At 35.3% G+C, this 23,644-nt stretch overlaps 1 protein-coding gene across 2 annotated transcripts in view; it reads left to right on the plus strand.

Moving 5' to 3' along the window:
* The window catches only part of ogfod3 (2-oxoglutarate and iron dependent oxygenase domain containing 3), a 34,233-nt gene extending 10,869 nt beyond the window's left edge, over positions 1 to 23,364 (plus strand). For both annotated transcript variants that reach the window (XM_088599554.1, XM_088599555.1), the window contains exons 6-9: positions 133 to 189; positions 710 to 863; positions 2,951 to 3,074; positions 21,674 to 23,364. In XM_088599554.1, coding sequence (XP_088455680.1) covers positions 133 to 189; positions 710 to 863; positions 2,951 to 3,074; positions 21,674 to 21,810 — 472 coding nt within the window. In that variant the 3' untranslated portion in view covers positions 21,811 to 23,364. The remainder of the gene's footprint in view (positions 1 to 132; positions 190 to 709; positions 864 to 2,950; positions 3,075 to 21,673) is intronic.
* Positions 23,365 to 23,644: the final 280 nt, after the last annotated feature.

Raw genomic sequence — 23,644 nt, forward strand, 5'->3', positions numbered from 1 at the left:
TAGTCCAGTGGGAACCACCCTCTGCCTAAAGAACTCAGGGTAGAGGGACACTATAACTTCTAGATGTTTCACTCTGTCTTCTGTCTCCGTTCACTAACAACAACGCACAACAACTTCTCTTTGTTGTTTCAGATATTTTGGAGAGCAGATCAAAGAAGTCTTTTCCGAAGAGGATTTTGAGCTTTATCGGTAGGAAGATCACAATCATGGAGGGAGGGGGGGGATGCTATAATCCCTTGGCCTCTTTTTCTGTGTTCATTGTCAGTTCTTCTCTGTAATGTGGGAGATGAGGAAAATACTTGTTCCAGCAAAGGTTAACATAATAATGCATACTTTTTTTATGAGGCATTACCATAATGGGTTTAATTGCTATGTCTGGAATTAAGCCCAGATCTAAGCAACAGCTGTTATACTTCTGGCACTTTGAACTTTCTCTTTTCTGCTTCTATCCTGTGATGTCATTAAACTGTGCAACTCATTATTCCAAAGAGAAGACATTTTTTTGTGGTGCAAAGTAGTGATACTTATTCAGTGTGATGCTAAACAGATTGAAATGAATATTAATAATTACTTGAGAAATGTGTATGCTGCCCTCACTAGGTGGCTGGCCTCATGTCCCTTAGCAGGCTAATGATTGGCTGGTGGAAAAGTTGACCTTCCAGTCATCACCAGACAAAGTGGAAAACCGAAGCAATCTCTTTTCCCGCAGAACAGTACGACAGAAAATACAAGAAGCGATTGCCCAGACATTCAGCCTGGACCCTTCTCGTTTGTACCTCACCAAGCCCACTTTCTTCTCCCGGATCAACAGCACCTTGGCCAAGACCACTCATGATGAGTACTGGCACCCCCACATAGACAAGGTACTGCAAAGACATCTCCTGAGTCCGAATTTCCAATAATCCCCATGAATTAAATCATACCTTGAATTAAAATTTTGATTTGTAACTTTCTAACATATTAATCTGTTATTTTTTTTACAATATGTTCAGTAGTTAATTACATTTTAAAATAAAATTAAATTACACATGCAATAAAGTGATATTTGGGAAATTTCTTAAAATATAAAAAACCCTTAATCTTCACTTAATCTTTGTCAAAAATATGTCAAATTTGTTCAAACTCCATACTGGTAGGGATAGCTAAGGTATTTACTAGCTGGAAATATTGTATGCGTGCCAGTGCACACTTTGGAAATAAAGGCCATTGACCAAAGAGACAAAATTTGGTATAACAGCTCTGTTCATGCCTGTTCCTAAATAACACCATCAATATGTACATTAATGACATTGGCGTCTCCTCTGTCCCATAATTCAATGCAGTAAGTTAACTATGATGCGAATATGTGCAGAGTCTGTGCTAGTTTCAACCTAAGCATTACAATAGGAAAAAAATAAAATTCTAGATTTTTGGTCACCTTCTATTTTCACCTTTTTGTTATTTTTCTTTTCTCTGTTTCTATATTTTGCCCCTCCTTCCAAAACCATGCTGGAATCTAGCTGTATTTCTCAGACTGCAGGACAAATTAAAAAGGAAGGAAACCGCCTTCTTTTGCAGTGCTATTACCTTCCGTCTAATTGCTCCAAGCCAATTCCATTTAAATGTAAATGTTTTTACGCATGCAAGGCCCAGTTGAAGCCTTCTTTGATTAAAATTGATATTGGAGGCTTTAATGTCATCAGTCTGAATGATGTTACTACTGGTTTGCTTTGTTGATGAGGAAGATTGGAATATGTGAGTGGTATATTTGTGCATGCATGTACTGTAAGGATGTGCATGTTTTGTATTTTGCACCCAGTGTACAATACCGATTGAGCAATTTACATTTTGTGTAGCATGTCTGCATTTCCCTCAGTTATGGACCCATTTTCATTAGTTTGAAATACATTTCTCTGTTTGGAAGCTTTATTGCTCTTCATGATATTTATTTCCTCTTATGTTCCTGTGATAAATTGGCATCCGATTTTATAATCAGTATATAGTGACTACACAGCAGTGCTTGAATTGACATGTTCAGTTTTTAATGCAATACCTCTAAGTGTGATCCAGATAATTTCTGTCATTAACTTTTTAACTGTCAGTCATATAATTTTGACAAGAAATGATTTAAAACTCCTTAATCTGAAGCTTTACTGAGCGAAATGAGAGAAAATAAGCATATTTTCTCAAACAGTGGTACTTTACACCTCTGTTAATTCATACTTTATTCCAAGCTAGGTTTACAAAATCATGTTGCATTCCTTTGTACTTTCCCTTCTCAGGAAACTTCATTGTTACCATGTCAGGATTAAAACAACATTATAAGAGGCTATATTTTCAATATATCTGCTAATTGGTATGGTACTGGTATGTAAAGTATGAATGGCATCATTATTTCTAGGAATTTTAAAGTGTATCCATTCATCATAATTCCACTTCGATTTATGTGAAACCCCAAAAAAATATTTTAGGTAGTTCTCGATTTATGCGCTCAATTTGCACTTTTTTGGTTTAACATGCCTCAGGAATACATCTCACTTCTTAATTTAGGATGCATTAGTTCTCACTCCAACTAAAAAAACTGTTAAGGATTTTAACAGTATAAGAATAGAACAACCTCCACTATTTTAAACAAGCTGAATGGCATATCAAATACATATTTTGAATACTTTTTGTCCATCGGGGAAATCGGCAACACAAAAATATACCCCAAAACACTTTTCTAGTACATTTATTAGTTAGATTGTTATGCAACAAGTGAAAATGGATTAATTATGTATTTATGTAGTAACATAAAATACATTTGCGTGTTACTGGAAATAACTGTGAACTGTGATATTTTATGGTGCTTTATTACCTTTTAAATAAAAAATAAGGAAATAAGGATTAGGACATATATTTTTAAAAAAGATTTAGAACCCCTGGAACAAGCCTTTAGTGAACAATGTGTGTTGTGCTCTCTCTATTGTAGGTAACTTATGGCTCCTTTGATTACACCTCTCTGCTCTACCTGTCAGATTATGGGACAGATTTTGGTGGCGGCAGATTCATCTTCATGGATACAATGGTGAACAGGACTGTAGAACCCCGTGCAGGTAAGAGCTCAAAGGTCACTCCTAATTGGTTTTTCTCCCGCAGCTCAGTTCAAATGAGATATCAAAATGAGGTAGTGCAGATTTCAAATTAAAACATAAATGAGTAAATAGAATCTACACTAGGGCAGCTTCTGACCAAGAATGTCAGAAGGTGAGTGTTTATTCACTTAACATCTTGAATGTTTTCACCGAGTGTTACCTATTAGTGGGCTTGGTGTAATATAAAATGACATGAAAAAATGGAAATTTAAACCACAATTTTAATGACATGACTTTGTGGTTGGGAATATACAGAGCCCTTCCAGGTTAAAAAACTCTTCCATACATTTTTTCACAGTAGTTCAATTTTCCTGACATAAATATTAGTCTTTATTTTTGCCTCCTACACCCCACTGTATGTGCTTTATTTAATTATTTATGGTGTTATTCTAGGTATCTTATTTTATTATAAGAAGGTTTAAATGGAGTTCACCTTCCAGGTCAGATATGAATCTGGTGGCTCAGCTTTCTAGAACAGTAATGTCCTTTCTTTAGCGTGGTAGAACAAAACAGAACATACTATTCTAAATGAGGTTGGTACCTGTGTTGTTTATAATCATGATATTAGAGTAAGCCCATGATTGCATGTGAGGTTTGGTTCCTGGAGGAAATATATACTAATGACTCCTACAGTATATTGTATTTACATAGGCCTTATGGAGTAAGGTTTCCAGCCAGCCCAAAAAACTTTTAAACAACATTAATGTTGAAATAAGAGATACAACAGGCCTCTTATCATCTTCATTCTCCATTGAAAGCAATAAAATGGTGTAATTGAAAAAGCCTAGTATTGACTTACTGACCGCAACTTAAAAAAACAAAACATTTATAGTACTTTTGTGAAGGCCATTAGTATGCTTTGTAGTTTAATAAGAGCAGAAATTGAAGTCGTCAGTGAATGACTGCACTGCCTTGGCATTAAACTGTACATGAGCCAGTGTGCTTTCACTGATCTGTCTGTGATGTTGCAAGAACAAATGTTGCCATGCAGAATGTCAGTTTGTACTTTCTTGCAGTATCTGTGGGACGTTAATGCTACCCACAATCACTGAACTGAATAAGCAAGTTATAAAAACCTAAATAAAAAAATATAAGGCTGACGAACAAGCACAGGAGATAAGATTATCATTATCACCAAAATACATTCTAAAGTTTTCAGGCTGTAGGCAAAAGCACCAAATGTGGCTGAGACCTTGATATCTTTAGGGATGGTGTTCAAAAGGTGTGGAAAACAGCAATGGTCTCCCAGAGAGTGTAGACAAGAAGAGGAATTTACTGTTTAGAGGAGTAAAATGATTGCAAATCAGCTTCTGTAAATATACAAGTACAAGGTTTTTAAAATCATCTCTAAGCCTTGTAGGAAGCCACTGCAATCATTTGATCACTGGCACTTGACTTAGTCAGGATTCTAGCTACTAAATGTTGAATATATTTTTCCCCTATAGATTGCATAGAATGCAACCTGACAATATCTCTAAGGTATCAAAAATATGTCTGTATAGAATTCTGCACTTGAAGTTCAGAGGTTAACCCAAGATCACAAATCACCTACAAGCTGAATTTTGGGAAATTCAAGCAACATGCCATCAACTCAGGTTACAGACTTCGTTTTTGTGATGGATGACACTCAATAATTAACCTCAGTCTTATCACAATTATTATGCAAATGTTGTCATCTGTACTTTATCAGAAATGCAATCACAGTGCAATAAAACAATTATCAAGTTTAGTTTGGACATAATGATCGTTTAGACCATTTAATTTTAGTATTTGTCTAAGAGGATACTAATTATTTTCTTATTAGATAATTATGACTTATTTTCCTAAAACTGAAGAATAACATACATTTGAACATTTTTTGTAGTATTTTGTAATTTTGTAACAGATATTTAATAATTGATCTCATTTGTGAACCCTGTTCAACAACAGGTAGTTTTTTCATGTCTTCTGAGTTGTTGATTCTTCTTAGATTTCTAGGTAGTTACTATACATTTGACATTTGTAACTACATTAATATTGTCTGCATGAAATAAAATATTTGGTGGGTTTCCCTGCAGATCTGTATAGCGTCTACATCCAAATTATAGTGCTTTCTTAGGCTCTACCATTATTGATTGATCTTGATTTAAAAAAATATCTTAAACTATTCTAGAAAAGAGCACTTCATCTTGGCTGAACATTTTCTTAAAGATAATTTGAAAAGGGCGTGAATTATGTGAGTCATGCTTGGCTGGGTATCATGGTAAGTATGAGAACTGGCAATGGAGAATTTTGTTTTTATGCTGACATTTTATACTGACATTCACAGAGTTTGAAGTCAAGCTGTTGTTTTTCCATTCCTAATCAAAGCACCTTTTGCTTTTTCACCAAAATATTTTCTTTTTGAACAATTGTTGTTTCTGAATTAAAACGCACTACGATGTATTCTCAAAATATGCTGCTAAGAGTATTTTAGAACCTCCTGTCGTGTTTTCACTGGCTGTCTCACAGTGGGATTTCTTAATTTTCGCTCTGTAAAAAGAAAGCAAAAGAAGCACTGCAAGAGACATTTACACCTACTACTGCAAAAACAGTTGGACTGAACAGTGGGAGACCCAATCAGTTTCAGCAGTAGTGATATTAAATTAATTAAATTTAAACACCTTTTGAGGTGTTATGAATCAGGTGCATCTGTCCCACAGAAATTATAAGTGCTTCCTCTTGTCGGTTTGCCCCAGGTAATGTTGAGTTCATTTGCAATAACAGTAAGTTTATTGCATCTCTCTTCCCTTATCATGCCTTCAATGCACTAAACATTCCTGTTCACAAAGGAAGTACTAGGATACCCTGGCTGCAACTCTTCTTGAATGTTCATTCTCCCATTATCAAAGGCATTGAACCATACCCATACCAGTCGTGTGACATGATGTACATGTATACACCATGATTTGGATTTGGTAGTGAATGCCAGCCAGTGACACATGAGGTGTCACGTTTGTTTTTGCTAAATCCTGTAGATGTAGCATCTTACATTTAAAAAGCTAAAAACCATTGTTATAGCTTGTAAAATTTGGATTTTATTTCAACGTAAAGGGAAACTGCAGTCTCAATTTCTCAGGTTGGGAATTAAATCTCAGTAACAAAATGAATTAATTGATGTTATAGCAAAATTCCAAATTATCATAAAATCCTGAATTTTGTATAAGTACTGTATAGTCACCAACCCCTGGTTCATGTTGAATTGGCCCTTCCTATTTACTAGTTACTGTAATGTGATGTACGAGCAAATAAGTACAGGTTGTGCAGCAGACATTTCATGTCAGAAATGTCCCATTGTGATCTGTATGCAGAAGTATATACTTGGCAAAACCATCTTGAAGTCGAAAGCAATATTTCTATTGGATTGAAAGTGATGTATTCACAAGCCTTAAAATGTGGAAGTTTGGTTGCCTTGTTCTGAATCATAGTACATGGTGCTACGCATATCTGGGAATTTTGCCTATCTATGGATACATGCCCCAAATCAGGGGTTAGGACATGGTGTTACTAATGTTAATGTCCCAATACATGCTTCTTTAAAGCAGGAACCTTAATTGTGGCACCATGATATGAAATCAGATGCAACACAAGTTAATAGGAATTAGATTTGCCCCCATTACTCTCAATGTGGTATTTGCTGCTTTTACATTAATTATAAAAAATGGAGGACAGACACTCTAGTCATAATTCTCGAGTGTTATACAAATAGTCCTGGGACCAGCAGCAACATTGCTTTCACACACTCTACTGCAGCTCTACAGGCCTGAGTGCTGGCTTCATTTCTGTTTGTTAATGTCAACTATCTTTTGCCTTATAGGATGAGTCAACGTAGAATTTTAGTTTCTTTTCAGTCTTAACTGTGGAGCTTTTTCTTGATGTATGTGAGCCTGAAATCACTGTGGAGCATTTTCTTGATGTAATGTGAGCCTGAAATAAAAAAAGTTGTGCAGCCTGCCTTTGTTAGGTTTAGAAAAAAAATCAATTGAATTATTATTATTGCATGTTTTTTCTGGAAAAGGTAATACACAAACAATATTCTCTGCACTTGATTTTTTTTTAAACAATCCCAATAAGTTTATATCCTTTTCACATGTTCATATTGTTCCTCGGCATTGAAAGTAACCAGAAATACAGACTTACTGTATGAAGTCTTGCGCCAATAGTCCGTAAAATGCTCCAATAAAACAATTAGCAAGATGCTAACTTTCCACCTGCTTTTTTTTTCTTGTACCAATAGGATTTTATATTCCCCTTTTCCAAAACATTTGAGGTCTTTAGCAAATGTTTAAGCCTGTCCTGAAAATCCTGGTATATTTCAGTGCTGCCCAATAGGTATAATAATATCTTCGGATGTTTGTCAAAATAATTTAACTTTCATTAAGATATCATTTAGCTTCGAACATTGATATAGTATTTTAGTGATCTTTTCTACATTGCTGTGAAAAAAAGAATTTTCATGTGATGATAAAATGCACCAGTATGCAGACTAGGTTCCTGGAGATAATAAGGAGCATGTGTACGGGTGCAGTGAAAATGTGAACAGTATTATGATATCAGTCCTAAGTTAGAACTGTAAATCATTGTAGCATATACTTGTACACAGTTCTGTCTGGAAAAGCTGAAGAATGGTATGCCCATATAGTAAGAGAAATATCTTGTGGGCTGAATCCAGTTCTCTGTTCCACAGATTTGCTTCCTTTTCTGTGAAAACATTCCATTGTCCCTTAGGTCTGGCTTTGCCCCTGACACTCACAGAAGATAATGCTGAATTTTTAACAATTTACAGCCACTCTAAACTTTAAATATTAAGCTCATTTAATGTGTTTTCATGTGATATTCTCTTCTGGTCCTTGTATTAATCTTTTTTTATTTTTATTTTCTGGGGACCAAAACTGCTACCAATGATTCATCCAATTAATTAAAGCTTAGCACCCTGTTAGCATTATTATAACTTTTCTACACTGTCCAGTTGACTCAAGACCATGTCCAAGCCTTGGGTGAGATTAAATTGGTTAAATTGTTATTGCAAAAGAACATACCCAGCCCAGGCATATTTAACACAGGTCACCTCTAACCTAATTATAATCTACGTGTGCTGTGACTTAAGTCAAGTGACCGATAATATAGGAAATTCAAAAGTGACCCAGGTCAAATGAGAGAGAATATAGGAAATCTGACTATGATCCCTGTCGAGTGACAGTTAATAGAGGAAATTCTACTATGACCTGTGTCAAGTGACAATGAATATACTGTAGGAAATTCAACTGCGACCAGAGTCAAGTGACAGAGAATATATAGTAGGAGATTTTGCTGTGACCAATGTCATTTAACAAAGGATACAGGAACTGCTACTGTGACCCTAGTCAAGTGAAAGAGAATATAGGAAATTCTACTGTGACCCTAGTCAAGTGAAAGAGAATATAGGAAATTCTACTGTGACCCAAGTCAAGTGATGGACAATATTAGATTAGATTAGATTATTCTTTGTCACACAACAATAGTTGGTGGAATTTGCTATCGGTACAACAAAAACACAGATGAGACATACATACAACATATATAGTACAAGTTTAAATAGGAAAGAAGACAGACAAACAACGTTACATACATATGTAAAGAACTTTCCGTGTAGCACCATAAATTATACAATGGAATTCAGAGTTCAACGTGAATTCAGAGTTGGTATGGCAGTGGGAAAGAAGCTGAGGTTGAAGTGGGCAGTCCTTGAGAGGAAGGATTTGAAATGTATTAATATAAGTAGGAAATTCTACTGTGACCCAAGTCAAGTGATGGAGAATATAGGAACAAATTTTGTGACTCAAGTCAAGTGAAACAGAATATACTGTAGGAAATTGTACTGTGAAGCAGGTCAAGTCACTGAGAATCTGAAAATTTACTGTGACCAAGGTCAAGTGATAGAGAATAGAGAAAAATGTCAAAATAGAAATAAAAAAACATGCTGAAGATATTTTCACAGAGCTCAAAGTTAAGAGCACGAATACTACAATTACCCTTTCATTGTCTTTTAAGATTTGGTGATCATCTATGTGAATTTAAACAGAAACAAGTGCTGTATTATGATATAGACGCTAGTGAATTTAAGGCCACAATTTGGTGTTGTCTCTAACAGAAAAAAAAACTCTTCCCCCTTCAGTGTTTCTCAATTTTTTCCCCTTGAGTTTCCTTTAAAAGATCAGACACCAGCATTAAATTTGCTTTCAGTATCAGGGCTCATCTATGGAAATAAGACAGTGTTCCTGTATTAAACTGAACCCTATTTAAACACTCTGCCAAGACACTTTATATAAATTTTAACAGAAACAAATTGCAAAGCAAATTACTATTATAATTGCATGACACATCTGCCTTTATTAACTTTTGCAGCAGCCATTCAGTTAGACGTTTGAACGGAAAAATACATGACAAACAATTGCTGTCAGGCTTTAAAAAGTGGGTCAACTTTCCTCTCACAGTCCAAAATATACTGGTTGGTTAAAGGGGGACTGCAATGCTATTTTCATATTTCTGGGTTAGAAAGAATCAACATTGATGAGTGCATTTCAAACCGCAATAATAGTCAAATGTTCACATTAACTTGTTAATCCTCCAATTTACATAAAAAATACAAGAATTTTCAGGTATGTGTACTGCCATTTTCTGTGATTCAGAATGAGGCAACAAAACCTACGGTGACGTGTGTGGCCCTATGACATCCTAAACAGGCAGGCTTGTGAATACATCTCTTTTAATCCAATAGAAATATTGCTTTCGACTTCAAGATGGTTTTGCTGACAAATACTATGTACTTGTTAACTCTGCATGCAGATCACATTGGAATATTTTTGCGATGAAATGTCCGCTGCACAACTTTATACATTCTTATATCCCATTACATTATTCATTACAGAGACTAGCAAGCAGCGAGCAGGAAGGGTCGCATTACATTATTCATTACAGAGACTAGTGAGCAAGAAGGGCCACATCACATGGCAATTTGTGGGAACTTGAATATGAGTTGTGTCAACATGGTAACCTAAAGACCTTTCTCAGAGTTCACGATTTTGTGCTTGATTCATTCAAAATTTGTCATTTTTTTTTTCTATAAAGTCGATGAATTAATTTTGTTACTGAGATTTAATAACCGGTCTGAGAAATTAGGACTGCAGTTCCCCTTTAATTGGCTTATGGGAAAACAGTCTCCCTTTCAGGGTGTATATTGGTTGATTACCAGGACTGGCATCATTCTGCTCATCTTGGTTTTGTATTACCCACAAACACAAAGTGTTGATAGCAATTACTGGCCTGCAAAGGTGGAATTTCAGAACATAATCACCAGTATTGAACTCTGGACTATACAGATCTAGATCCTAGAATGGCATCTTTCAGGGAACTGCCAATTCAAAAGGTAAAATGAAGTAATTGCATTGATGTTTAGAAACATTAAGAATATTGAAAAGTTATTTTTATTTTTAAATAATTTATTTTCAAGTGGAAGACTTTTTGAAAATCTTGTTAAAAGAAAAAATGCAAAACGGTGGGAGCAGAACAAAAATAATGTCATAGTTTACATTGCCAAGGCTGCGATAACGCACACTTTATTTAGAGATCTCTGAGTGAGAGCAGGATGGAACCATTTTCTAAAAGGCCAACTTGAATGTTCCAATTATTGCAAATTTCTCTTCAGTCATGTTTTCACTATGGTTTAAAACTTGTAATTGTCAGATCTGCCAAAATTTCTGTTTAACTGTGGGGTTCTGCTACACAGAGAAGAATAACCAGGGAAATTATAATTTATTGGTGCAGAGCAGAGATTTTGGAAAAGTATATTGGTTCAGTCAGATGATAGAGGTTTACAGGCTCCTTCCACCCTGTAATAGTGAATAAGAAAAGACTAACAGTTGTTCCTGATTTGATGAAAGACATCCTATTAATCTACTCAGAATACAGTGTTTGATCTAATTAATTTCTCAATGGTCATCCAAACACTGCCTCATGAGCACCGTCAGTTGTATTGTGTCACTGTTAGGTTATTACATTTCCCAGCTATTAAATTGACTAATTTTAAGATGCTACAGATGTAGAGAGATCTGGAGTGATATGTAATTACAGTGAAAAGATCTGCAATCTCTGCAGAGATTGTTCTGTCAGTGCCACTCATTTATTAGTATAATTGCTGTGTGATGCATCTAGCTGTAAATTAAAAGTCATTATTGTCTCGACAGCTGCAATCTATTAGTAATTTGGCAGGATGATAAGTGTTTTGACACTTAAAACTTCCCAACTGTTATCGTTTGACCTTCGTAAGCTTTTTTGAAAAGTAGCAGAAAAACATAACTCTTACACATAGTAGAAAAAGAGTCTTGAAATGGGGTGAAATGAGGATAAGAGGAAAGAAGACGAAGTACTTTGGAGGTATGAGGTTTGAGGTTCGTAAAGTCAACTGTTTTCACCACTAGTCCCGGACACTTTGGGTCCAGCCATACCTTAATCACTATGCATCACTGAAATATTTTCTGAATTCCATTATTAACTAACTACTTTTTACTCCTGACAAAGTTAAATACTTTGCTTTTCTTGAATTGTTACCAGTCACAAATTACAGTAAATGCCTAAAAAGGTTCCAGCAATAGACAGGTGAGAATTAAACTCCCAGAATAAATAATCCTACTTTTTCCAGTGTAAAATTGAGCAAAATTTCCATTAACTAAATCAATATGCGCAACTGAATTATGAAGCCCACCTGCTATATGTTTAGTAGTTATTTGTTATTCCATTACATTTTTAGAGAGGTAGACAGTTAAGAAAAGTCTTAGGTATTCTTTAATGACATATCACTGGAAGATGCAGATAAGATAAGATCACTTTATTAGCCATATATAATTTATTACATTAGGAATTCGTCTTTTCGCATACCCCAGCTTGCTCTCCGTGAGACACACAGACAGGGAAAGAAGCTTGGGGTCAGAACGCAGGGTCAGCCATTGTACAGCACTCCTGGAGTAGTTGGGGTTAAGGGCCTTGCTCAGGGACCCAACGGAGTAGGATTCCTCTGCCGGCTGCTGGATACAAAAAATTGTCTGGTCCTTACCAGGTCCTAAGATTCCACTATGTCATTATTTATGTAACACAAAATAAGCCAACATGCAGAAGCCATGTGTGAAAAACTAAATACACCCCATGATTCAGTAGGTTGTAGAACCACCTTTAGCAGCAATAACATGAAATAATCTGTATGAGTTTATCAGTCTCTCACATTGTTTTCGAGGAATTATGGCCCACTCTACATTCTTTACAACATTGCTTCAGTTCATTGATGTTTGAGGGCATACTTTTATGTATAGCTCTCTTAAGATCCCACTACAGCATCTCAGTGGGGTTGAGGTCTTGACTTTGACTTGGCCATTTCAACACATTGATTATTTTGTTTTTCAGCCATTCAGCTGTAGATTTGCTGATGTGCTTGGGATCATTGTCCTGTTGCATGACCCAATTTCAGCCAAGCTTTAGCTGTCAAACAGATGACCTCACATTTGTCTCTAGAATACTTTGGTATAAAGAGGAGTTCATGGTCGACTCGATGACTGCAAGGTGTCCAGGTCCTGTGGCTGTAAAACAAGTCCAAATCATCACCCCTCCACCACCGTGCTTGACGGTTGGTATGGGGTGTTTGTGGTGATATGCTGTGTTTGGTTTTCGCCAAACATGGCGTTGTGCAAAATGACCAAACATCTCCACTTTGGTCTCATCTGTCCAAAGGACATTGTTCCAGAAATATTGTGGTTTGTTCAGATGCAACTTAGCAAATCTAAGCCGTGCTGCCATGTTCTTTTTGGAGAGAAGGGTCTTTTTCCTGGCTACCCTTCCATGAAAGCCATACTTGTTCAGTCGTTTTGTGATCGTACTGTCATGAACTTTAACATTTAACATGTTAATGAGGCCTGTAGATCCCTAGATGTAGCTCTTGGATTCTTTGCGATTTCTCTGAGCATTATGCGGTCTGACCTTGGGGTGAATTTGCTGGGACGCCCACTCCTGGGAAGATTGGCAACTTCTCCAATGACAAACGGAGAATGTTCTCTATTTGTAAATAATCGTTCTCACTGTAGAAGGATGGGTTTCAAATTGTTTTGGAAATTGCCTTATAACCCTTCCCACATTGATGAGCAGCAACAATTGCTTCTCTGAGTTCATTGCTGAAGTCTTTTCTCCTTGGCATGGTGTTAACACACACGTGAATGCTCCAGACCACCAAAGTGCCAAAAGCTCTGCTTTTATAGAGGTGGTCATACTTCCTGATGATCAACTAATCAAGTGCATTTGATCAGCAGCACCTGGCTGCTAATTACAGTACCTTCTTAATTCCTATGGAAGCAGTAAGGGTGTACTTAATGTTCCCAGATGGTTTCTGCATTTTGGTTTACTTTTTGTTGAATAAACAGTGACATAATGAAATCTGTTATGTGTTGTCTGTTATCTGAGGCCAGATTTGTCTAATTATAGAAGTTGGTGAGGACCAGTCGATTGTTATTTATGCCCTGATATGTAAAACCATTGAATTGAAAGAGGGTGTACTTTCTTTTTCACATGACTGTATTTCCTGAAAGATTTGGTCTTAGTTGGGGAAACCCTCAAATGCTTTGGCAATGTTAACTGTATAGATCTGTAAAAATAATCTCCATTAGTTAAAGCCAGATCTTTTATGAGCAAACTCTAAACAGCTCTTAAAACTAAATTTAAGCTTCCATCTTTTTGCCATGCCAATAGTCTGTTTTGCTCACTCAGAATTTGTAGCTCTTAACTCTTAATTATTCTCACTTTCTGGGTACCCTCTGGATTGGAAGAATGCTGGACACAAGGACTATTATGTAATTCTATACTGTATTATATAGGAATGCGTGCTACGAACCTGAGTAACCAATTGCGTTAAAAGAAGTTATCTTTGGTAAATAGGGAAGAGTAAGATGTGCATGATTCTGGAACACTGCCAATCTGATAAGCATTATCAAATTAATTACTTTTGGTTTGCTGCAACACTAAACAAAACAGTTTTGAAACCATTCTCTAAATTTCCATAGTGTTTGTCTCACTAGGACATAAAGGTTGCTGAACCTTGCTTTATTTTATTTTTATATTACATCTGCCTTTTTTTCTTAACTATTCATCTTCCTTTCTGGAGAGTGTCACCTATGCAGTAACCATGACGACCAAAACACCTACACCACAAATAATCCCAAAGAATTGTTGATTTCATAGCAGAAACTCAAGTGCACCTTTAACGAAAAACCTAAACTATAAACAGATGTTACATTCAAGATTACTTTAAGTTAGTGATTCAGTTGTATTATGTACAGTATAATGATAAATGTGATACCCACAGGTTAAATGCAATATTGAGCAAAGCATTCTGCCAAACTGTATGATCCATGATTAACCTGGTACAGTGTATTACCTGATCTCTCAGGTCCTTTCCTCCACATTGAGCCTGAAGCAAAGGTTGGGTTTTACTATACATCCATCTTTATTCCACTTTGGGATTTTGAATATTTCTATTTTATCTGTGAGCAAAGATGAAAATATTTTGTTTATTTATTCCAGTCTTTATGCTGTATAGCACACGTTTTAGGGAAGGCATTATTGTGGTTTCTGTTCTGTGGACTCTTCATGCTTCTACATTCTTCAATCTGTTGAGTGATTAAAATGGAAGTTAAGTACACCAAAGGATGTTTAGGGCATAAACTCCCCCTTTTAGGTTTTCCATACTGTTCCCCAGTTTTGTGATGTACCACTTTGTCAGGGCGAAACAAGAATTTAGTGGCACTAAAAACATTAAATATAAACTGACGAAAACAATCAGTTGAGTGTAACAGATGTTGGCTGCATGATAAATACCCCAATTAACACAGTTAAATTTGCAAGATATATTAATTACTGTATCTTTTCAGAAGTTTTTGTTGCAGTCTTTAAATATTGAGTTCTGTCAACCATTTCTCTATGTGTTTACTGTCCCAGAACTCTTTGGTTATTGTCATTTAACAATATGATCTATACCGTATACATCAGGCTATTCATCAAACCTGTCCATTTTCCTGTCTTATGCATTTACAGACTTTTTTTTCTCTCATCTTAAATCAGTCCCCTGCCAATTACCTTTATATGGGACCGGGATCTGGTTGATTATCCACATTTTTTTAAAAAAAGTCTGAAATCACTCATTTTTAAATCTGCTTATTTTACTTGATCACTTTAAAAAGGTTACGTGATCAGCAAAGCAACTCAGTGATTGGTGGGTATGTGTATACATGTTCAATATATAATTGTGTGTAATTGCAACCATGTAGCAAAGATCATCAGCAGAGCTGCAGCTGAAAGCACTAGAACTGAGTTACAGAATGCAGGTTGAAAATACTAATTTTTAGTATTTTAGCATTAAAATGTTAAAGACCCATTACAACAGCTAGGGGAAGACAGTAAATGGATGCAGTTTATGTGATCCACAAGACTTTTTGTGTTTAGAACATTTTAATTGTCCCGTCATTACCATTCTGGTGAAACCCCCCTAAAAATTACCACTTAATTTATTCACATTTCTCTCAAGCAATATTAATCCTTAGAATACTGGAATTACATTCACAGATTTTCTTCTCATTTATTTGGAAAATAGATGCAGGTTTTTAAATGTTTTAAAGATCTTTGATATTCTTCCCCTCTACATACATTAGAATGTAGCTGGAGCTAGTGTTTGCTTTCAGGTTTGTGATCCAACCAGCATGTAATCATGTATTTTGTCATCTCTCATCTTGTTTTTAAACACTAACAAGTTCGTTTTTTTTGTAAGGTGTGTGTATTTACAAGGAGCAACACAGCTTTTAAATTAAATAATCAGATGATATTTCCATCAATGTGGACTAGCTGGAAGGGCCCAATACAAGTTTAGAAAGTAGTGTTATTACTGTCTTTGCATTGACAATTCAGTGTGTAATGATTTAAAAGTTTCAGTTTACACTTTCAATTAGCATTGACCATCTAGCATTTAGTGCTGTTCTTGCATCTTAGTTGTGTGATCGATTATAATTGGTCTCAGACCAGGTATGCTGTTCCTCTTTTAGGAGAAATGGGACATTGTAATATGTTACATACTAATTGAATTATATAGCAGTTTTCATCCAGTAGCATACTAAAGTTATTTACACAGAGGAGGGGATCCAGTTCACCTACCACTGAAGAGTAATGCCCATTTCCATGACACCGGGCAGCCATTATACAGTAGCAGCAGCTCTGTGCAGCAGATCAGGTAGAGATTGAATTAAGTAGGGAGCCTGAGGAATGTCAGCTTGTATAAGCCTCGAATGAATGTTTATCAGGACAAGGGCAATAATCTCGCTAGTCTCTCTAAATATTTAATTAGATCTTTGGCCAATTAGTGAGGACCTTGGTTTAACATCTCATCTGAAGGACAGCCCATCCTACAGCATAGTGTCCCTGGTCAACATACTGTGGCATTGTTTGGAAATTGTGGTCTGCAGGGAAGAGCATTACCTACTGGTCCACCAAGACCACTTGCCAGTACTAACCAGCCTCAGCTCAACTCAACAGCTTCTGAGATCTGACAAGAGCATGCTATGGAGTGATAACTCTGCTGCTTACTTGGCTATGAGTAAATGAGGCAAACATTTAAAAATAAGTAACTGTTGCTCTGCACCATGGTGCACCACTGAATTTAGTTAAAACTATATACTGTATTTATATAAAAAGTTTTGTTTGTCCTTTCTGCCTTTATGTATAAGGAACAGTTAGTCAAAGGTTGAAGGTTAGTTAAAGGTTGAATATTACTAGTGTGCACTCAGTTTTGCTTTTTTTATTCTATAAATAAAATGTAATCGAGGCTACAGTGTAGAGATGGATAGAAATTGATTTTATTGCATCTGTTTGGAAAAATACATGTCTTTGAAGTTACATTTGCTATAATCCAGTTTTCCCTTTGTCAATTTATGGTCTGTAAAGGCTTGTTTGCTAATTTCGTCCTCACTAAAGCTTAATAAACATGTCAGATGCTGTTCCTCTGTACTTTTCTTTGATCTTATAATTGACAAGTAGGGCTGGTATCCTGTATAATTCAACTCCCTGTTGCTGTTGAAAGAGCCATGTTTGGTAGAAAAGCCTGGGGATACAGTTCCAGACTCTTTGACTCTTGTGGAGAGAGTAAGAAATACACATTCAAATTGAAGGAACATTCAAATGTTTGAGGACAGAACCTGTCAAGCAGTAATACATTTCAATTTATTGTTATATTTCATCATATAACATTATAATATGTTTTTAGTAGTGAGTAGCAAGTTTTAGAATCTTATGCCAGATATGATGAGATATGCCACTTTTTTTTATATGAAAAGATTTATAGGCTTGCAATTAGTAGAATCTACAAAAAAACAATTCAAACAACTTTAACTTGAATTTTGCTTGGTTTTACTTAAATTAATCTTCAAGAAGTAAAAGCCTAAAATAGGATTTTATTTTTTTCTAAGGTTTGTATTTTCTATAACATTCCACAAATGGAATCTAAATTAGAAGTAACTTACATTCATGCCAGTAAGAAAATACAAGATTTTTAATAAGTCTGATAAGATACTGTGTCATAAACCCTTGAGAATCTGCTTCTGTGAAAGTCAAGGAGAAAACCATGTTAAAAACGGTCTTGAAAAGGGCCTGGTAGACCTTGTCGTGGAAGAGAAAAGATATTGAATTAAAACTTGAAGAATTACACATCTGAACAATATTACAATATTTGAAATTTGAACAGGTAGAACAAACATAAAAACAAGAGAGAGGATGACAGGAAATCGATTGCGGAGATCAAACAGAGCTCTGACAAGAGTCCCCCCTGGGTAATCCCAGTTTCTTCTAAATGTGATTGTATCGAGTTGGTATCATTGTCCGAATGATTCGTTTCAAAATCTAAAAAGTGCCACACATGCACATAGTCAGCAGAAGTTTGCAGAACATCCTGTATGTTAAATAGAGGTCAGTGTCAATCAAGACCGGGATAAAAAGCTAATGAAGAAATGGAGGGAAAACAGTACAACAGTAATTATAATTACAAATACAGCCCTCCTCAGTGCTAGAGGGGGAGAAGTTAAAAATATTGAAAAGATAACATGCTCACAATCAAGATTTTTTTTAATAGAACCCCACCATCACCCCCTTCCTTAGGCATAGTGCATACAGTACATTACCATAGTGGACATATCTTGTACCTTCTGCTTCCATAATTAAATGCTGATGGTGAAAAAAGGTAGCGGTGGTATTATTAGTTAAAAGAAGTAAAATAATAACAAATAAGGAATGGGGAAGAGATGTAAGTACTATTTAAGTGTAGGACTACATAATCAGAATATTTTTGTGTTTCTGATTGTTACAGTCTGGCCTTGTGTATCTTCAGTCTCTTCGGAGTCGTGTGGCAGTGATCTCTGAGTTGGTGGGGTAGTAGAAAAATCGTTGTTCATCTGGATTCTTTGCCCTTCAGTTTTACATTTAGTAAATATAAAATATTACTTATATTGAGGTCAACTGAAGTGTCTCTATTGCATTACTGATTATTTTTACAAAATAATAAATTCGTCATGATCATTTACATATAGTAATGTATGTATTATGTGTGCAGACAACAAAAAATAAAAACACCATTGTAGAAAAAAGAATTGGACAATTATATAAACAGAAAGTTTACAAATCTAACAACAAATGTAAATGGTGTTTTAGCATAATAATAGACTCTTTGACTTTTTTTATGTGGGAGGGCCACATACTGCATACAATATCTGTTGTGTTTTCCTTGCCCTCTCCTGGGTTGAATGTTTTTTTAATATTATGTACCTAAGCATGCTGTACTGTATGTTAAGTTGAAGCTTGTTGTTATACTTTAGCTACCTGCTTACTGCTGTTTTTTTTAATGCTGTACTTCCATGAGAGGAATACTGTACCTCAGCAGAGCAGATTAATGATGGCTCTGGCTTGTTTCGAACATTCCAAAATTAAAAATATTAGAAGAGCATAAAAAAACTCCTCACACATTTTTTTAATCTTGTAATTTTTTTCCCAATATTTTATTTGAATTTCACACTCAGAGGGCAAGCGGCAGATACAAATAAAGTCCAATAGCACAACTACTCACATTCTTAAACACCACATCATTGAAAAGCTTTAAGTCTTTATTAGTGATCCAACCAACATTTCATAACATATTAAACGGCAGAAACAACTTGATTTCACGGTAAAGCTTAGTAGACTTCATATTGGCAGGGATATATCTATTTATACATCTGTTTATACCCCTGAGCAATTAGATATACAACTATGTACCGTACTGTAGTTACCAAATGGTTAATTCTCAGTGACAAAGACAACAAGGACAACGTACAAAATACTTCTTAAGGCACTTAATGAAAAAGCCCATCTATTGTCTCTATTTAAAAGAAGCTCAGAAAAGGGTACTTTATTTAAAAATAAAGGTTTTAAAAACAGGTGTTTTTTTTCTTATATTAAAACGAAGAATTATATACTATCTGTAAAATGTAAATACTGTATGATGTAGCCTCACAGAAACAAGGAAAAAGTTACTTTACTAAGGATGATTTTAAAAGCATTCTTCTCCAAAATGCACCATGTTTTCCACATGTAATTATAAAAACTTAAGAATATCAGCCTTGTAAGAAATGGAGAGGATGTACTAAAGATTGTCCGGAACCTCATAGTATTCCTGTTGTGCATCATGCCAGCTGCAATATGAATGCAATTTCAGTCACATGAAAGTCTCTCAGTTCTTAAATCACTGGGATCTAAGATACTCACAGGCTCCTTTTATTTTATAATAAAAGTAGCCCATCTTATCAAGTACCAGCTATCAGTCTAAGTAATATTTTAAGAACAAAACATTAAAATAAGATGTAAAATTCATTGCAGGCCAACATAGTGCATTAACACTAAAATGGAAGTAATTCCTCCATGCATTTCAATTTTTATCAGAGCTGTTTAATATATTTTGGAATGCCTACGTAAATCAAAAATGTGAAGCCTCTCAAATTGGCCTTGAGACCAAATGGATTCCATTGTAGAGCATGTACCTGTCTGTTTGTTGAGTTAAATTGCACTGTAACGTATCAGTTCAAGTAATGACTGAGGGATGTTTTTCTTCATACCTCCTGCTGGGGGTATTATTAGAGACAGCCTGTCTGAAACTCCTAGTTCTGAAAATGCAGAAAATATACTTTGATGTTTCTAATGGTAATTGAGGTAATTAAGGCTCTGGGTGTACTGCTTTCATTAAGATAACAAATGTAATCTAACTGAGGAATAAATGAAGATGTTATTCTGTTCAAAACAGCTGGCTTGTTGTAATTCAGTAGTTTTTGTCAGATAGTGGTTGTTTAAGTGGTTATGCTGAACTGCAATGAACCTATGGACTGAACTTTCAAAAAGCAGTTTATCTATCAGTTTTGATCATCAACCCACTCGCTTTTTAAGCATAGCTGCTGCATTGGATTCGTTTTTTTAATAGACCACGTTTTGTTGTTTTCAGCTAACAATAGGCATCATGCTGTGCTTCAATACATCTTATTCTGGTACAGTATATCTGAAACACAGCACTAGAATAATTAGAACAGGTTAAACTGCACTTATGGAACCATCTGAAATGTTAGATTTTCTTTTAGTTCAATCTTTCTTATCCAGGCCTAGACCATCTCAATGTGCCAGTACATACCAGCTATCAACCATGTTTTTTAGCTTTTAAGAGTAAGAAATGTGGTTCATAAAAATATGGAGTATTTTTTGCACATTTATATGGTCACAATCTTTTCAGGTTTTTGAGCTTTAAAGTTCACCTCACTAAATTTCCAAATGTCCACTTACATTTGTAAAGCTGTTGTCTTTTTGTGAGACATTATTCATCTTTGTCAACACAATATTCATTTTGGTATACACACAAAAATGTTGATTACAAAGAAAATTTAACAAATTCATATTAAAAGCTTCAGCAGTTCAACTGTTCTCTTCAGCAATTTCAATGATTTTTAGTTATAGTGGCTTAGTTCTGATTCTTAGGTCTTTGGAGAGATTATAAATAAAAAGAGATATTGCTAGCCGTTGCTCAATAACTCAATTGGAAAATATTGCCCCCAATAACTCACTGTCACACAAAAATTATTGTCTGTTGCTTTTTTCATGTATCTCTTACTCTATCCCACTTTATTTGTATTTTTTACTGACACTTTATCTCCTTTGTAGACATCACTTTTTGTGGTGTTTATCCTTCTTTTTCACCGATTTAAAATATATCGTTGAGCTTTGTCATATTTATGTTTCCCTTTGGTCGGGTGTATGTTTTTTCTGTGGCATACCAAAGCAACTTAATAGTAAGTGCAGTCGGCCCAGTCAATATACAACTTACCATATCTGATGAAGGAATGTTTAAACCTGACTTGTTACACCTCTTTTTTTCCCCCCTGTCACTCTTAAGTTGATCTTTTTTTTCTCTTTCTGCACTCCAGGACGTGTATCGTTCTTCACCTCTGGCTCAGAGAATCTCCACCGTGTGGAGAAGGTCAGCTGGGGCACACGATTCGCCATCACTGTATCTTTCACCTGCAACCCTGACTATGCCATTTCTGACCCTGCCCTGCCCTAGAAAAGAATTCCTGGAGAGTACTGTAGCACCTCCCCCTGCAGCTCGGAGGACTCCTGGAACACAAACAAAGGATGTGGGGTGGGGTGGGAGGGAGAGAGAAAGGAAAACAGTAAGTGACAGCCTTAACAGTGCTTTGTCTGTTTTCTCTTTTTTGAAAGGTATACATGCCTTTAAAGAACATTGTGAAGGTTTGTTTAGCCCAATATTGTAACTGCAAAGCACACAGAGAAGATGATTGGTTAATGAATTTAACACGTGTGAAATCACTGCACCACTTTCACTTTAAAGCCTGATTTAAAGTCTAATGTTGCCTGCAGTTGTTCACTTGTGTTAATGTGTTTATCCCAATAAGAGTGTTCTTTTTTGCTCCATTGTTTCTCATGTAAATCCTAAAAAAACTGTCATCAATAATGTCTATAGATTATCTGCAGTTTATATATAGGCAGAAAAGCATCCCAAAACAAACACATTTCACATTTAGTTTACTGAGGATAAGATGCCAACTCCTGCACATGAATCAGTTTTAATCTCAATTGCTAAAAATAGTTACCTTCTAGATTTAATGATTTAATTAACATTGTAATTTGTATTAATGATTTCTAAAAAAGCATTTTATGGTCAGCACCATAAGATATTAAGGTAATCAAAAGGGGGGTTCGCAAGATACAAAAAATGTTCAAAATGTTTGAATAATTAGACAAATCTAGTTCTTGCCTAAAGTTTCACATTGTCTTCTGATTTAAAGGCTTTTTTGTATGTTTTGGCTTTTTTTTCTTCGTTTTTCACCATAGTCCTTTATTTTTCTCATATTTGTGTTTTTTAAATATGGGATTTATCTGTATATCTAGTAGATAAGAATAGAAGTAGTATTTCTGTAATAGGATGGGAGTTCAGTGTTACCTCTAAAGACAAAGAATGTCAGAAAACTGAGACTTCAAAATTAAGTATGAAATACCACACTGCCCCAACAAACACCGTTACTTTTTCTACAATGGAAGTTTTTTGCAACATATCTACTTTAAAAATACTAGTATATACAGTACAAAAATAAAAATAAAATAAAATAAAAAAAGTAAAACAACTGATGTAAGGTGTTATGGGAAATATAGTATGCTCACTTCCAATTGTCTTGATTTTGCTTTTAATTTATAATTCTGTATTGATATGTAACTTCTGTGTTATATTATTTATAACAATGTTAATTCTTTTTCACTGTTTGTTTCAATGGTGCAGTTGTGTCACCAGGACTGTTGTTTTCTGAGGGAATGTGCTGATCGGAGGGTCATCACAGATCAGGTTTCTGGGTCCTCCAATAAAACTGGGTCATGTTTGATCTAAGACAACGTCAACATTCCCACTCAGCAATCAGGTGTATTATTTTTTAGCTAATCATAATAGACTGGATAATGTTAAGATTCAGACTATTTTTTTACAGATATGACTGAAAAGCTTAATCAAATCATATTGTTATTTGTTTCTGTGTTTTTATTGAAAATATGAATAAATAAACACTTTATGTTCAGCCAAAAGAAAGCATAAAGTATTTCTGGAAAAGTTTTGTTGGCTTTCGTTTTGGGGGGACTTTATTGAAAATGGTACCTAGAAATGTATGAACGCATACTGGTCTGAAAAGGGTTTTGAAAAGCTCTGGAAGAGCTTTCAGTGGATTTAAAGGTGCTTTTTGAAAGGATCTTCCTGGTATCCCAAAAAGTTAAAATCAGTTTATTTTCACATGTACAGTCACATTCAACAGGTGGCATGTGGCACATTAATTAACATGTCTACACTGGGGCCGTGGGTTCAATTCCAGACCTTGGGTGCTGCCTGCATGGAG

This window comes from Lepisosteus platostomus, chromosome 11 (genome assembly GCF_059453375.1).
Source record: "Lepisosteus platostomus isolate fLepPlt1 chromosome 11, fLepPlt1.hap1, whole genome shotgun sequence".
Lineage (NCBI taxonomy): Eukaryota > Metazoa > Chordata > Actinopteri > Semionotiformes > Lepisosteidae > Lepisosteus > Lepisosteus platostomus.